The 16,316-nt window shown below is 37.0% G+C and overlaps 1 protein-coding gene across 1 annotated transcript; it reads left to right on the forward strand.

Moving 5' to 3' along the window:
• Positions 1-947: 947 nt before the first annotated feature.
• LOC112236007 (YY1-associated factor 2) lies at positions 948-15,785 on the forward strand (the record flags this gene model as incomplete). Its single annotated transcript, XM_042314444.1, is given in 2 exon segments — positions 948-1,103; positions 13,498-15,785. Coding segments are annotated over 2 exon segments (436 nt in total), but the record flags the coding sequence as incomplete, so codon positions are not given.
• Between the last annotated feature and the right edge of the window lie 531 nt (positions 15,786-16,316).

Genomic DNA, 16,316 nt, shown 5'->3' on the forward strand with positions numbered 1-16,316 from the left:
GTATGGTGTAGTAATCTCACCATGGCATAACAACACACACACACAACACACACACTGACTGTATGGTGTAGTAATCTCACCATGGCAGAACACAACACACACACAACACACACACTGACTGTATGGTGTAGTAATCTCACCATGGCAGAACACAACACACACACACACACACACACACTGACTGTATGGTGTAGTAACCTCACCATGGCAGAACACACACACACACACACAACACACACACTGACTGTATGGTGTAGTAATCTCACCATGGCAGAACACAACACAACACACTGACTGTATGGTGTAGTAACCTCACCATGGCAGAACACAACACAACACACTAACTGTATGGTGTAGTAACCTCACCATGGCAGAACACAACACACACACACACACACAACACACACACTGACTGTATGGTGTAGTAACCTCACCATGCAGAACAGCAGATGGGTCTGTCAGCACTGTGGGCTGGGCTGGCATTCACACTAGTGATTTGTCCGTCCCTAAAGAAGCAGAGTACAGGACCTGACAGCTCATGTATACAGTGGAATAATTGCATAATGCATGTTTTTGTGAAGCATTTCGACAGAGGAGGAGGACATGGGGAGGCTGCTTCTTCAGGGAGTAGGTTTGACTACACCCACAGATTGCATTCAATGCTGTATGTTCTTTTAAGTATTAAGCTGGGTGGTTAGTGGTCACTGCTTCGGCCTTTTCACTTGTTATGTTGGCCTAGTTCTGTTTTTCCCATAAGTGACGTCATTGTTGATTGCTGTATCCAAGTTTCCAGCTTTTTCAAACGTTATTGTCGACACTTTACATGAAGGTGTACTTTATAAATGGCTTAGAAACGGCTAATTACTAGATAGTTTGTAAATATAACACATTGGTTTTGCTCGCTAAACTCTTCCCTGTCTCACTAATGGTACGGTGTGCTCCTACAGGAAGCCTCGTCCTGTCTCCCAGCTGGTTGCTCAGCGGGTAGCGCCGCAGTTCGCCTCGCCCACGCTGCTGCCCAAGAAGGACAAGAAGGACAGAACGGACCAGGAGAAGAATGACAAAGAGCCCACAGTGAAGAAGAACAACCACAAGAAGATGAGGTAAACATTCACAGATAAACAACTGTTTATCATGAACCTGTTGCATTTAACCTGTAGTTGTAGTAGTATGGTGTGATTACTAGTAGTATGGTGTGATTAGTAGTAGTATGATGTGATTACTAGTAGTATGGTGTGATTAGTAGTAGTATGGTGTGATAGTGTAGTTGATGTGATTACTAGTAGTAGTGATTAGTAGTAGTATGATAGTGTGTTGTAGTAGTAGTAGTAGTATGATAGTGTGTTGTAGTAGTAGTAGTAGTATGATAGTGTGTAGTAGTAGTAGTAGTAGTATGATAGTGTGTTGTAGTAGTAGTATGATAGTGTGTTGTAGTAGTAGTAGTAGTATGATAGTGTGTTGTAGTAGTAGTAGTAGTATGATAGTGTGTAGTAGTAGTAGTAGTAGTATGATAGTGTGTTGTAGTAGTAGTAGTAGTATGATAGTGTGTTGTAGTAGTAGTAGTAGTATGATAGTGTGTTGTAGTAGTAGTAGTAGTATGATTGTGTGTAGTAGTAGTAGTAGTAGTAGTAGTATGGTGTGATTACTAGTAGTATGGTGTGATTACTAGTAGTATGGTGTGATTACTAGTAGTATGGTGTGATTACTAGTAGTATGGTGTGATTACTAGTAGTATGATAGTGTGTTGTAGTAGTAGTAGTAGTAGTAGTATGGTGTGATTACTAGTAGTATGGTGTGATTAGTAGTAGTATGATAGTGTGTTTAGTAGTAGTAGTAGTAGTATGATAGTGTGTTGTAGTAGTAGTAGTAGTATGATAGTGTGTTGTAGTAGTAGTAGTAGTAGTATGGTGTGATTACTAGTAGTATGGTGTGATTACTAGTAGTATGGTGTGATTACTAGTAGTATGGTGTGATTAGTAGTAGTATGATAGTGTGTTGTAGTAGTAGTAGTAGTAGTATGATAGTGTGTTGTAGTAGTAGTAGTAGTATGATAGTGTGTTGTAGTAGTAGTAGTAGTAGTAGTATGGTGTGATTACTAGTAGTATGGTGTGATTAGTAGTAGTATGATAGTGTGTTGTAGTAGTAGTAGTAGTATGATAGTGTGTAGTAGTAGTAGTAGTAGTAGTAGTAGTATGATAGTGTTTAGTAGTAGTAGTAGTAGTATGATAGTGTGTAGTAGTAGTAGTAGTAGTAGTAGTATGGTGTGATTAGTAGTAGTATGATAGTGTGTGTAGTAGTAGTAGTAGTAGTAGTAGTATGATAGTGTTTAGTAGTAGTAGTAGTGTGATAGTGTTTAGTAGTAGTAGTAGTATGATAGTGTTTAGTAGTAGTAGTAGTATGATAGTGTGTAGTAGTAGTAGTAGTATGATAGTGTGTAGTAGTAGTAGTAGTAGTATGATAGTGTGTAGTAGTAGTAGTAGTAGTATGATAGTGTGTAGTAGTAGTAGTAGTAGTAGTAGTATGATAGTATTTAGTAGTAGTAGTATGATAGTGTTTAGTAGTAGTAGTATAATCGTGTGATTAGTAGTAGTAGTGTGGTGGTTTTTAGTAGTAGTAATAGTGTGATTAGTAGTAGTAGTATGATAGTGTGATTAGTAGTAGTATGATAGTGTGATTCATAGTAGTAGTAGTATGATAGTGTTTCATAGTAGTAGTAGTAGTATGGTGTGATTAGTAGTATGATAGTGTGTTGTAGTAGTAGTAGTATGATAGTGTTTAGTAGTAGTAGTAGGATAGTGTGATTAGTAGTAGTAGTGTGATAGTTTTTAGTAGTAGTAGTAGTAGTATGATAGTGTGTAGTAGTAGTAGTAGTAGTAGTAGTAGTATGATAGTGTTTAGTAGTAGTAGTAGTAGTATGATAGTGTGTAGTAGTAGTAGTAGTAGTAGTAGTATGGTGTGATTAGTAGTAGTATGATAGTGTGTTGTAGTAGTAGTAGTAGTAGTAGTATGGTGTGATTACTAGTAGTATGGTGTGATTACTAGTAGTATGGTGTGATTACTAGTAGTATGGTGTGATTAGTAGTAGTATGATAGTGTGTTGTAGTAGTAGTAGTAGTATGATAGTGTGTTGTAGTAGTAGTAGTAGTATGATAGTGTGTAGTAGTAGTAGTAGTAGTAGTAGTATGGTGTGATTACTAGTAGTATGGTGTGATTACTAGTAGTATGGTGTGATTACTAGTAGTATGGTGTGATTACTAGTAGTATGGTGTGATTACTAGTAGTATGATAGTGTGTTGTAGTAGTAGTAGTAGTATGGTGTGATTACTAGTAGTATGGTGTGATTAGTAGTAGTATGATAGTGTGTTGTAGTAGTAGTAGTAGTATGATAGTGTGTTGTAGTAGTAGTAGTAGTATGATAGTGTGTTGTAGTAGTAGTAGTAGTAGTATGGTGTGATTACTAGTAGTATGGTGTGATTACTAGTAGTATGGTGTGATTACTAGTAGTATGGTGTGATTAGTAGTAGTATGATAGTGTGTTGTAGTAGTAGTAGTAGTAGTATGATAGTGTGTTGTAGTAGTAGTAGTAGTATGATAGTGTGTTGTAGTAGTAGTAGTAGTAGTAGTATGGTGTGATTACTAGTAGTATGGTGTGATTAGTAGTAGTATGATAGTGTGTTGTAGTAGTAGTAGTAGTATGATAGTGTGTAGTAGTAGTAGTAGTAGTAGTAGTAGTAGTATGATAGTGTTTAGTAGTAGTAGTAGTAGTATGATAGTGTGTAGTAGTAGTAGTAGTAGTAGTAGTATGGTGTGATTAGTAGTAGTATGATAGTGTGTCGTAGTAGTAGTAGTAGTAGTAGTAGTAGTATGATAGTGTTTAGTAGTAGTAGTAGTGTGATAGTGTTTAGTAGTAGTAGTAGTATGATAGTGTTTAGTAGTAGTAGTAGTATGATAGTGTGTAGTAGTAGTAGTAGTTTGATAGTGTGTAGTAGTAGTAGTAGTAGTATGATAGTGTGTAGTAGTAGTAGTAGTAGTATGATAGTGTGTAGTAGTAGTAGTAGTAGTAGTATGATAGTATTTAGTAGTAGTAGTATGATAGTGTTTAGTAGTAGTAGTATAATCGTGTGATTAGTAGTAGTAGTGTGGTGGTTTTTAGTAGTAGTAATAGTGTGATTAGTAGTAGTAGTATGATAGTGTGATTAGTAGTAGTATGATAGTGTGATTCATAGTAGTAGTAGTATGATAGTGTTTCATAGTAGTAGTAGTAGTATGGTGTGATTAGTAGTATGATAGTGTGTTGTTGTAGTAGTAGTATGATAGTGTTTAGTAGTAGTAGTAGGATAGTGTGATTAGTAGTAGTAGTGTGATAGTTTTTAGTAGTAGTAGTAGTAGTATGATAGTGTGTAGTAGTAGTAGTAGTAGTAGTAGTAGTATGATAGTGTTTAGTAGTAGTAGTAGTAGTATGATAGTGTGTAGTAGTAGTAGTAGTAGTAGTAGTATGGTGTGATTAGTAGTAGTATGATAGTGTGTTGTAGTAGTAGTAGTAGTAGTAGTATGGTGTGATTACTAGTAGTATGGTGTGATTACTAGTAGTATGGTGTGATTACTAGTAGTATGGTGTGATTAGTAGTAGTATGATAGTGTGTTGTAGTAGTAGTATGATAGTGTGTTGTAGTAGTAGTAGTAGTATGATAGTGTGTAGTAGTAGTAGTAGTAGTAGTAGTATGGTGTGATTACTAGTAGTATGGTGTGATTACTAGTAGTATGGTGTGATTACTAGTAGTATGGTGTGATTACTAGTAGTATGGTGTGATTACTAGTAGTATGATAGTGTGTTGTAGTAGTAGTAGTAGTAGTAGTATGGTGTGATTACTAGTAGTATGGTGTGATTAGTAGTAGTATGATAGTGTGTTGTAGTAGTAGTAGTAGTATGATAGTGTGTTGTAGTAGTAGTAGTAGTATGATAGTGTGTTGTAGTAGTAGTAGTAGTAGTATGGTGTGATTACTAGTAGTATGGTGTGATTACTAGTAGTATGGTGTGATTACTAGTAGTATGGTGTGATTAGTAGTAGTATGATAGTGTGTTGTAGTAGTAGTAGTAGTAGTATGATAGTGTGTTGTAGTAGTAGTAGTAGTATGATAGTGTGTTGTAGTAGTAGTAGTAGTAGTAGTATGGTGTGATTACTAGTAGTATGGTGTGATTAGTAGTAGTATGATAGTGTGTTGTAGTAGTAGTAGTAGTATGATAGTGTGTAGTAGTAGTAGTAGTAGTAGTAGTAGTATGATAGTGTTTAGTAGTAGTAGTAGTAGTATGATAGTGTGTAGTAGTAGTAGTAGTAGTAGTAGTATGGTGTGATTAGTAGTAGTATGATAGTGTCGTAGTAGTAGTAGTAGTAGTAGTAGTAGTATGTAGTGTTTAGTAGTAGTAGTAGTGTGATAGTGTTTAGTAGTAGTAGTAGTAGTAGTAGTATGGTGTGATTAGTAGTAGTATGATAGTGTGTCGTAGTAGTAGTAGTAGTAGTAGTAGTATGATAGTGTTTAGTAGTAGTAGTAGTGTGATAGTGTTTAGTAGTAGTAGTATGATAGTATTAGTAGTAGTGTAGTATGATAGTGTGTAGTAGTAGTAGTAGTATGATAGTGTGTAGTAGTAGTAGTAGTAGTATGATAGTGTGTAGTAGTAGTAGTAGTAGTATGATAGTGTGTAGTAGTAGTAGTAGTAGTAGTATGATAGTATTTAGTAGTAGTAGTATGATAGTGTTTAGTAGTAGTAGTATAATCGTGTGATTAGTAGTAGTAGTGTGGTGGTTTTTAGTAGTAGTAATAGTGTGATTAGTAGTAGTAGTATGATAGTGTGATTAGTAGTAGTATGATAGTGTGATTCATAGTAGTAGTAGTATGATAGTGTTTCAGTAGTAGTAGTAGTAGTATGGTGTGATTAGTAGTATGATAGTGTGTTGTTGTAGTAGTAGTATGATAGTGTTTAGTAGTAGTAGTAGGATAGTGTGATTAGTAGTAGTAGTGTGATAGTTTTTAGTAGTAGTAGTAGTAGTATGATAGTGTGTAGTAGTAGTAGTAGTAGTAGTAGTAGTATGATAGTGTTTAGTAGTAGTAGTAGTAGTATGATAGTGTGTAGTAGTAGTAGTAGTAGTAGTAGTATGGTGTGATTAGTAGTAGTATGATAGTGTGTGTGTAGTAGTAGTAGTAGTAGTATGGTGTGATTACTAGTAGTATGGTGTGATTACTAGTAGTATGGTGTGATTACTAGTAGTATGGTGTGATTACTAGTAGTATGATAGTGTGTTGTGTGTTAGTAGTAGTAGTATGGTGTGATTACTAGTAGTATGGTGTGATTAGTAGTAGTATGATAGTGTGTTGTAGTAGTAGTAGTAGTATGATAGTGTGTTGTAGTAGTAGTAGTAGTATGATAGTGTGTTGTAGTAGTAGTAGTAGTAGTATGGTGTGATTACTAGTAGTATGGTGTGATTACTAGTAGTATGGTGTGATTACTAGTAGTATGGTGTGATTAGTAGTAGTATGATAGTGTGTTGTAGTAGTAGTAGTAGTAGTATGATAGTGTGTTGTAGTAGTAGTAGTAGTATGATAGTGTGTTTAGTAGTAGTAGTAGTAGTAGTAGTGGTGTGATTACTAGTAGTATGGTGTGATTAGTAGTAGTATGATAGTGTGTTGTAGTAGTAGTAGTAGTATGATAGTGTGTAGTAGTAGTAGTAGTAGTAGTAGTAGTATGATAGTGTTTAGTAGTAGTAGTAGTAGTATGTAGTGTGTAGTAGTAGTAGTAGTAGTAGTAGTATGGTGTGATTAGTAGTAGTATGATAGTGTGTCGTAGTAGTAGTAGTAGTAGTAGTAGTATGATAGTGTTTAGTAGTAGTAGTAGTGTGATAGTGTTTAGTAGTAGTAGTAGTATGATAGTGTTTAGTAGTAGTAGTAGTATGATAGTGTGTAGTAGTAGTAGTAGTATGATAGTGTGTAGTAGTAGTAGTAGTAGTATGATAGTGTGTAGTAGTAGTAGTAGTAGTATGATAGTGTGTAGTAGTAGTAGTAGTAGTAGTAGTATGATAGTATTTAGTAGTAGTAGTATGATAGTGTTTAGTAGTAGTAGTATAATCGTGTGATTAGTAGTAGTAGTGTGGTGGTTTTTAGTAGTAGTAATAGTGTGATTAGTAGTAGTAGTATGATAGTGTGATTAGTAGTAGTATGATAGTGTGATTCATAGTAGTAGTAGTATGATAGTGTTTCATAGTAGTAGTAGTAGTATGGTGTGATTAGTAGTATGATAGTGTGTTGTTGTAGTAGTAGTATGATAGTGTTTAGTAGTAGTAGTAGGATAGTGTGATTAGTAGTAGTAGTGTGATAGTTTTTAGTAGTAGTAGTAGTAGTATGATAGTGTGTAGTAGTAGTAGTAGTAGTAGTAGTATGATAGTGTTTAGTAGTAGTAGTAGTAGTATGATAGTGTGTAGTAGTAGTAGTAGTAGTAGTAGTATGGTGTGATTAGTAGTAGTATGATAGTGTGTTGTAGTAGTAGTAGTAGTAGTAGTATGGTGTGATTACTAGTAGTATGGTGTGATTACTAGTAGTATGGTGTGATTACTAGTAGTATGGTGTGATTAGTAGTAGTATGATAGTGTGTTAGTAGTAGTAGTAGTAGTATGATAGTGTGTTGTAGTAGTAGTAGTAGTATGATAGTGTGTAGTAGTAGTAGTAGTAGTAGTAGTATGGTGTGATTACTAGTAGTATGGTGTGATTACTAGTAGTATGGTGTGATTACTAGTAGTATGGTGTGATTACTAGTAGTATGGTGTGATTACTAGTAGTATGATAGTGTGTTGTAGTAGTAGTAGTAGTATGGTGTGATTACTAGTAGTATGGTGTGATTAGTAGTAGTATGATAGTGTGTTGTAGTAGTAGTAGTAGTATGATAGTGTGTTGTAGTAGTAGTAGTAGTATGATAGTGTGTTGTAGTAGTAGTAGTAGTAGTATGGTGTGATTACTAGTAGTATGGTGTGATTACTAGTAGTATGGTGTGATTACTAGTAGTATGGTGTGATTAGTAGTAGTATGATAGTGTGTTGTAGTAGTAGTAGTAGTAGTATGATAGTGTGTTGTAGTAGTAGTAGTAGTATGATAGTGTGTTGTAGTAGTAGTAGTAGTAGTAGTATGGTGTGATTACTAGTAGTATGGTGTGATTAGTAGTAGTATGATAGTGTGTTGTAGTAGTAGTAGTAGTATGATAGTGTGTAGTGTAGTAGTAGTAGTAGTAGTAGTAGTAGTAGTATGTAGTAGTAGTAGTAGTAGTATGTGTGTTAGTAGTAGTAGTAGTAGTAGTAGTATGGTAGTGATTAGTGTAGTATGATAGTGTGTGAGTGTTTAGTAGTAGTAGTAGTAGTAGTATGGTGTGTAGTAGTGTATGAGTGTTAGTAGTAGTAGTAGTAGTGTATGATAGTGTTTAGTAGTAGTAGTAGTATGATAGTGTTTAGTAGTAGTAGTAGTATGATAGTGTGTAGTAGTAGTAGTAGTATGATAGTGTGTAGTAGTAGTAGTAGTAGTATGATAGTGTGTAGTAGTAGTAGTAGTAGTATGATAGTGTGTAGTAGTAGTAGTAGTAGTAGTATGATAGTATTTAGTAGTAGTAGTATGATAGTGTTTAGTAGTAGTAGTATAATCGTGTGATTAGTAGTAGTAGTGTGGTGGTTTTTAGTAGTAGTAATAGTGTGATTAGTAGTAGTAGTATGATAGTGTGATTAGTAGTAGTATGATAGTGTGATTCATAGTAGTAGTAGTATGATAGTGTTTCATAGTAGTAGTAGTAGTATGGTGTGATTAGTAGTATGATAGTGTGTTGTTGTAGTAGTAGTATGATAGTGTTTAGTAGTAGTAGTAGGATAGTGTGATTAGTAGTAGTAGTGTGATAGTTTTTAGTAGTAGTAGTAGTAGTATGATAGTGTGTAGTAGTAGTAGTAGTAGTAGTAGTAGTAGTATGATAGTGTTTAGTAGTAGTAGTAGTAGTATGATAGTGTGTAGTAGTAGTAGTAGTAGTAGTAGTATGGTGTGATTAGTAGTAGTATGATAGTGTGTTGTAGTAGTAGTAGTAGTAGTAGTATGGTGTGATTACTAGTAGTATGGTGTGATTACTAGTAGTATGGTGTGATTACTAGTAGTATGGTGTGATTACTAGTAGTATGATAGTGTGTTGTAGTAGTAGTAGTAGTAGTAGTATGGTGTGATTACTAGTAGTATGGTGTGATTAGTAGTAGTATGATAGTGTGTTGTAGTAGTAGTAGTAGTATGATAGTGTGTTGTAGTAGTAGTAGTAGTATGATAGTGTGTTGTAGTAGTATTAGTAGTAGTATGGTGTGATTACTAGTAGTATGGTGTGATTACTAGTAGTATGGTGTGATTACTAGTAGTATGGTGTGATTAGTAGTAGTATGATAGTGTGTTGTAGTAGTAGTAGTAGTAGTATGATAGTGTGTTGTAGTAGTAGTAGTAGTATGATAGTGTGTTGTAGTAGTAGTAGTAGTAGTAGTATGGTGTGATTACTAGTAGTATGGTGTGATTAGTAGTAGTATGATAGTGTGTTGTAGTAGTAGTAGTAGTATGATAGTGTGTAGTAGTAGTAGTAGTAGTAGTAGTAGTATGATAGTGTTTAGTAGTAGTAGTAGTAGTATGATAGTGTGTAGTAGTAGTAGTAGTAGTAGTAGTATGGTGTGATTAGTAGTAGTATGATAGTGTGTCGTAGTAGTAGTAGTAGTAGTAGTAGTAGTATGATAGTGTTTAGTAGTAGTAGTAGTGTGATAGTGTTTAGTAGTAGTAGTAGTATGATAGTGTTTAGTAGTAGTAGTAGTATGATAGTGTGATAGTGTAGTAGTAGTAGTATGATAGTGTGTAGTAGTAGTAGTAGTAGTATGATAGTGTGTAGTAGTAGTAGTAGTAGTATGATAGTGTGTAGTAGTAGTAGTAGTAGTAGTATGATAGTATTTAGTAGTAGTAGTATGATAGTGTTTAGTAGTAGTAGTATAATCGTGTGATTAGTAGTAGTAGTGTGGTGGTTTTTAGTAGTAGTAATAGTGTGATTAGTAGTAGTAGTATGATAGTGTGATTAGTAGTAGTATGATAGTGTGATTCATAGTAGTAGTAGTATGATAGTGTTTCATAGTAGTAGTAGTAGTATGGTGTGATTAGTAGTATGATAGTGTGTTGTTGTAGTAGTAGTATGATAGTGTTTAGTAGTAGTAGTAGGATAGTGTGATTAGTAGTAGTAGTGTGATAGTTTTTAGTAGTAGTAGTAGTAGTAGTAGTAATAGTGTGATTAGTAGTAGTAGTGTGATTAGTAGTAGTAGTATGATAGTGTGATTAGTAGTAGTAGTATGATAGTGTGATTAGTAGTATGATAGTGTGATTAGTAGTATGATAGTGTGATTAGTAGTATGATAGTGTGATTAGTAGTATGATAGTGTGATTAGTAGTAGTAGTGTGATTAGTAGTAGTAGTATGATAGTGTGATTAGTAGTAGTAGTATGATAGTGTGATTAGTAGTAGTAGTATGATAGTGGGATTAATAGTAGTAGTATGATGGTGTGATTAGTTGTAGTAGTAGTAATAGTAGTAGTATGGTGTGATTAGTAGTAGTAGTATAGTGTGATTAGTAGTAGTAGTATTATAATAGTGTTTAGTAGTAGGAGTGTGATAGTGTGATTAGTATCAACATGATAGTGTGATTAGTATCAGCATGATAGTGTGATTAGTAGTAGCAGTATGATAGTGTTTAGTAGTAGTAGTAGTAGTATGGTGTGATAAGTAGTAGTAGTAGTATGATAGTGTGATTAGTAGTAGTACGATAGTGTGATTAGTAGTAGTAGTAGTATGATGGTGTGATTAGTAGTAGTACTAGTAGTATGGTGTGATTAGTAGTAGTAGTATGGTGTGATTAGTAGTAGTAGTAGTAGTAGTAGTAGTAGTAGTATGGTGTGATAAGTAGTAGTAGTATGGTGGGATTAATAGTAGTATGGTGGGATTAGTAGTAGTAGTAGTAGTAGTAGTAGTATGGTGTGATTAGTAGTAGTAGTAGTAGTATGGTGTGATAAGTAGTAGTAGTATGGTGGGATTAATAGTAGTATGGTGGGATTAGTAGTAGTAGTAGTAGTAGTAGTAGTAGTAGTATGGTGTGATAAGTAGTAGTAGTATGGTGGGATTAATAGTAGTATGGTGTGATTAGTAGTAATTTCAGCATGATAGTGTGATTAGTATCAGCATGATAGTGTGATTAATATCAGCATGATAGTGTGATTAGTATCAGCATGATAGTGTTTAGTCGTATGATAGTGTGATTAGTAGTAGCATGATAGTGTGATTAGTATCAGCATGATAGTGTGATTAGTAGTAGCATGATAGTGTGATTAGTAGTAGCATGATAGTGTGATTAGTAGTAGCATGATAGTGTGATTAGTATCAGCATGATAGTGTGATTAGTATCAGCATGATAGTGTGATTAGTATCGGCATGATAGTGTGATTAGTAGTAGTATCAGCATGATAGTGTGATTAGTATCGGCATGATAGTGTGATTAGTAGTAGTATCAGCATGATAGTGTTTATTATTAGTATGATAGTGGGATTATTACTAGTATTACTAGTGTCAGTGTAGCAGTATCAAAGTAGTATGATACTAGAAAGGTACAGTTGAAGTCTGAACTTTACGTACACTTAGGTTGAAGTCATTAAAACTCAATCCACAAATGTCTTGTTAACAAACTATAGTTTTGGCAAGTTGGTTAGGACATCTACTTTGTGCATGACACATGATTTTTACAAAAATTGTTTAGAGACAGATTATTTCATTTATAATTCACTGTATCACAATTCCAGTGGGTCAGAAGTTTTCATACACTAAGTTGACTGTGCCTTTAAACAGCTTGGAAAATTCCAGAAAGTGATGTCATGGCTTTAGAAGCTTCTGATAGGTTAATTGACACCATTTGAGTCAATTGGAGGTGTGCATGTGGATGTATTTCAAGGCCTACCTTCAAACTCAATGACTCTGCTTGACATCATGGGAAAATCAAAATAAATCAGCCAGGACCTCAGAAAAAAGATGTGTGGACCTCCACAAGTCTGGTTCATACTTGGGAGCAATTTCCAAATGCCTGAAGGTACCATGTTCATCTGTACAAACAATAGTACACAAGTATAAACGCCATGGGACCACGCAGCCGTCATACCGCTCAGGATTGAGACGCATTCTGTCTTCTAGAGATGAACATAGTTTGGTGCGAAAAGTGCAAATCAATCCCAGAACAACAGCAATACCTTGTGAAGATGCTGGAGGAAACTGGTACAAAAGTATCTATATCCACAGTAAAATAAGTTTTATATCGACATGACCTGAAAGGCCATCAGCAAGGAAGAAGCCACTGCTCCAAACACGCCATACAAAAGCCAGACTACCGTTTGCAACTGCACATGGGGACAAAGATCGTACTTTTGGAGAAATGTCCTCTGGTCTGATGAAAGGAAATTAGAACTGTTTGGCCAGAATGACCATCGTTATGTTTGGAGGAAAAAGGGGGAAGCCGAAGAACACCATCCCAACCGTGAAGAACGGGGGTGGCAGCATCATGTTGTGGGGGTGGCAGCATCATGTTGTGGGGGTGGCAGCATCATGTTGTGGGGGTGGCAGCATCATGTTGTGGTGGTGGCAGCATCATGTTGTGGTGGTGCTTTGCTGCAGGAGGGACTGGTGCACTTCACAAAAGAGATCATCATGAGGCAGGAAAATTATGTGGATATATTGAAGCAACATCTCAAGACATCAGTCAGGAAGTTGAAGCTTGGTCGCAAATGGGTCTTCTAAATGGACAATGACCCCAAGTATACTTCCAAAGTTGTGGCAAAATGGCTTAAGAACAACAAAGTCAAGGTATTGGAGTGGCCGTCATAAAGCCCTGACCTCCATCCCATAGAAAATTTGTGGGCAGAACTGAACAAGCGTGTGCGAGCAAGGAGGCCTACAAACCTGACTCAGTTACACCAGCTCTGTCAGGAGGAATGGGCCAAAATTCACCCAACTTACTGTGGGAAGCTTGTGGAAGGCTACACAAAACGTTTGACCCAAGTTAAACAATTTAAATGCAAAGCTACCAAATACTAATTGAGTGTATGTAAACTTCTGACCCACTGGGAATGTGATGAAAGGACTGAAAGCTGAAATAAATCATTCTCTCTACTATTATACTGACATTTCACATTCTTAAAATAAAGTGGTGATTCTAATTTACCTAAAACAGGGAATTTTTACGAGGATTAAATGTCAGGAATTGTGGAAAAACTGAGTTTAAATGTACTTGGCTAAGGTGTATGTAAACCTCCGACTTCAACTGTATATGGTTTCCACATATTTCATAAGCGCTCCAGTTTGTGTGGTTTACCCCTATCCTCTCTCTCTCTGTCAAAGGCTTATAACATCATCTGTCTCCTCTCCCTCCATCAGGCCCAGGTTAAAAAACATTGACAGGAGCAGCGCTCAGCACCTAGAGGTCACGGTTGGAGACCTGACTGTCATCATCACAGACTTTAAGGAGAAAACCAAACCTCCCCCCTCCTCCACCACCACCACCACACCCCCCACCTCTACCACCCCCTCCAGCACTGTGTCTGTGTCTGCAGAACACCACAGTGGCTCCAGCTCAGACAACAACACGGAGAGAGGGGTCTCACGGTCATCTTCACCCAGGGGAGAGGGCTTCTTAGTCGGGACAGAGTCACACTAGACCACCCCAATTGGAACCCCCCCCCCGAAGTTGGAGGCCCTGGACCACCAAACTCCTATCCCAACAGACCCTCAGACCTCCAACCCCTAGACCTTGTCCTGGATCCCCAACCGCTAGACCTTGTCCTGGATCCCCGACCCCTAGACCTTGGCCTGGACCTCCAACCCCTAGACCTTGGCCTGGATCCCCGACACCGAGACCTTGGCCTGGATCCCCAACCCCTAGACCCTGGCCTGGACCCCCAACCCCTAGACCCTGGCCTGGACCCCTAGACCTTGGCCTGGATCCCCGACACTGAGACCTTTGGCTGGATCCCCAACCCATAGACCCTGGCCTGGACCCCCAACCCCTAGACCTTGGCCTGGATCCCCGACACCGAGACCTTGGCCTGGATCCCCCAACCCCTAGACCTTGGCCTGGATCCCCAACCCCTAGACCTTGGCCTGGACCCCCAACCCCTAGACCTTGGCCTGGATCCCCAACCCCTAGACCTTGGCTATGACTACTCATGGCTTAACATAGGCCACTCTAACCTCACTCCTCTGTCCTCAACTCTGATATGTAATGTTATCTCTGGACTTGCACATTTACTGTAGTACTAGCTACAGGTTACAGCTAGATCAACACATTTAGCTGCTACAGGTTACAGCTAGATCAACACATTTAGCAGCTACAGGTTACAGCTAGATCAACACATTTAGCTGCTACAGGTTACAGCTAGATCAACACATTTAGCTGCTACAGGTTACAGCTAGATCAACACATTTAGCAGCTACAGGTTACAGCTAGATCAACACATTTAGCTGCTACAGGTTACAGCTAGATCAACACATTTAGCAGCTACAGGTTACAGCTAGATCAACACATTTAGCAGCTACAGGTTACAACTAGATCAACACATGTAGCAGCTACAGGTTACAACTAGATCAACACATTTAGCAGCTACAGGTTACAGCTAGATCAACACAATTAGCAGCTACAGGTTACAGCTAGATCAACACATTTAGCAGATACAGGTTACAGCTGGATCAACACATTTAGCAGCTACAGGTTACAGCTGGATCAACACATATAGCAGCTACAGGTTACAGCTAGATCAACACATTTAGCAGCTACAGGTTACAGCTGGATCAACACATTTAGCAGCTACAGGTTACAGCTAGATCAGCACATTTAGCAGCTACAGGTTACAGCTAGATCAACACATTTAGCAGCTACAGGTTACAGCTGGATCAACACATTTAGCAGCTACAGGTTACAACTAGATCAACACATTTAGCTGCTACAGGTTACAGCTAGCACTACTACTACCAACCTTGAGTTGTGGTTTGCTTTTGGACAAAAAAAAACACCACAATCTGAAGTCTTGTTTTAATTACATTTCTCTGATTAACTTTAGGCCAATTTAACTGACTTTTAAAAACTATTTTTTGAAACCTGTGTTCTAAATATGAAGTAATGTCATTACATTTAGCTGATCTTAGCCTATTGTACAGCTCTGTTTTAATGTGTTATAACATCACGTCAGTGTTAGTATCCATGTCAACATCGGAACTTTCAACCTCCTGTCCAATGAGAACTGTCGTGACATGATGATTATGGTTCAGAGTTCTTCAGTTTGTGTTGCATTATGGGAGGAAACATGAGGTACAGGTGGAGAGGATGGAAAACCTATGGGCTCTCTTTTGGTACTTGTCTCTCAGTTGTAAAGTGTCATTTATTGATTGAATGTGTTGGAGACTGAATTGTATTGTCATTGACTCACATCAGCCGGGACCTGGTGTGGTTTTATCATTCATGAGAAAATGTTCTTCAAAACAGAGTCTGTTTTTGAATTGTGTCCGTTTTAACACCACCTCAAATGGTTGATCATACCGTGTCACAACATTCACTGTTACATTTTCTATCCTTTGTTTTGTTTCTACCAAGCTTTGCTGTTTAGAAATGTATGGACGACTTGGTTGATTACATGGTTCAATGTCTATAAAGAAAGATATAAATAAGGGCATTATGTATTGGAAAAGAGTTCTGCTTTCTGTCTGTTGTTCATGTTTCTATAACAACAGGGTTCTAGACTTTAACAGCTTGTCCTGGATATGAACCAGGGTTCTAGACCTTAACAGCTTGTCCTGGATATGAACCAGGGTTCTAGACCTTAACAGCTTGTCCTGGATATGAACCAGGGTTCTAGACTTTAACAGCTTGTCCTGGATATGAACCAGGGTTCTAGACTTTAACAGCTTGTCCTGGATATGAACCAGGGTTCTAGACTTTTAACAGCTTGTCCTGGATATGAACCAGGGTTCTAGACTTTAACAGCTTGTCCTGGATATGAACCAGGGTTCTAGGGAATGTATGTTTGGATGGTCATTGATGACCAATCATGGGTAAGTAGTGAAAGCAATTCTAGCCACAGTGTTTGACCGATACAATTGGCCTGATGTACAGTATTCACACACCTTGACTTTTTCCTCATTTTGTTACAAAGTGGGATTAAAATGGATGAAATTGTATTTTTTTGTTGTCAAAGATCTAGATA

Source organism: Oncorhynchus tshawytscha, unplaced genomic scaffold (genome assembly GCF_018296145.1).
Source record: "Oncorhynchus tshawytscha isolate Ot180627B unplaced genomic scaffold, Otsh_v2.0 Un_contig_633_pilon_pilon, whole genome shotgun sequence".
Taxonomy (NCBI): domain Eukaryota; kingdom Metazoa; phylum Chordata; class Actinopteri; order Salmoniformes; family Salmonidae; genus Oncorhynchus; species Oncorhynchus tshawytscha.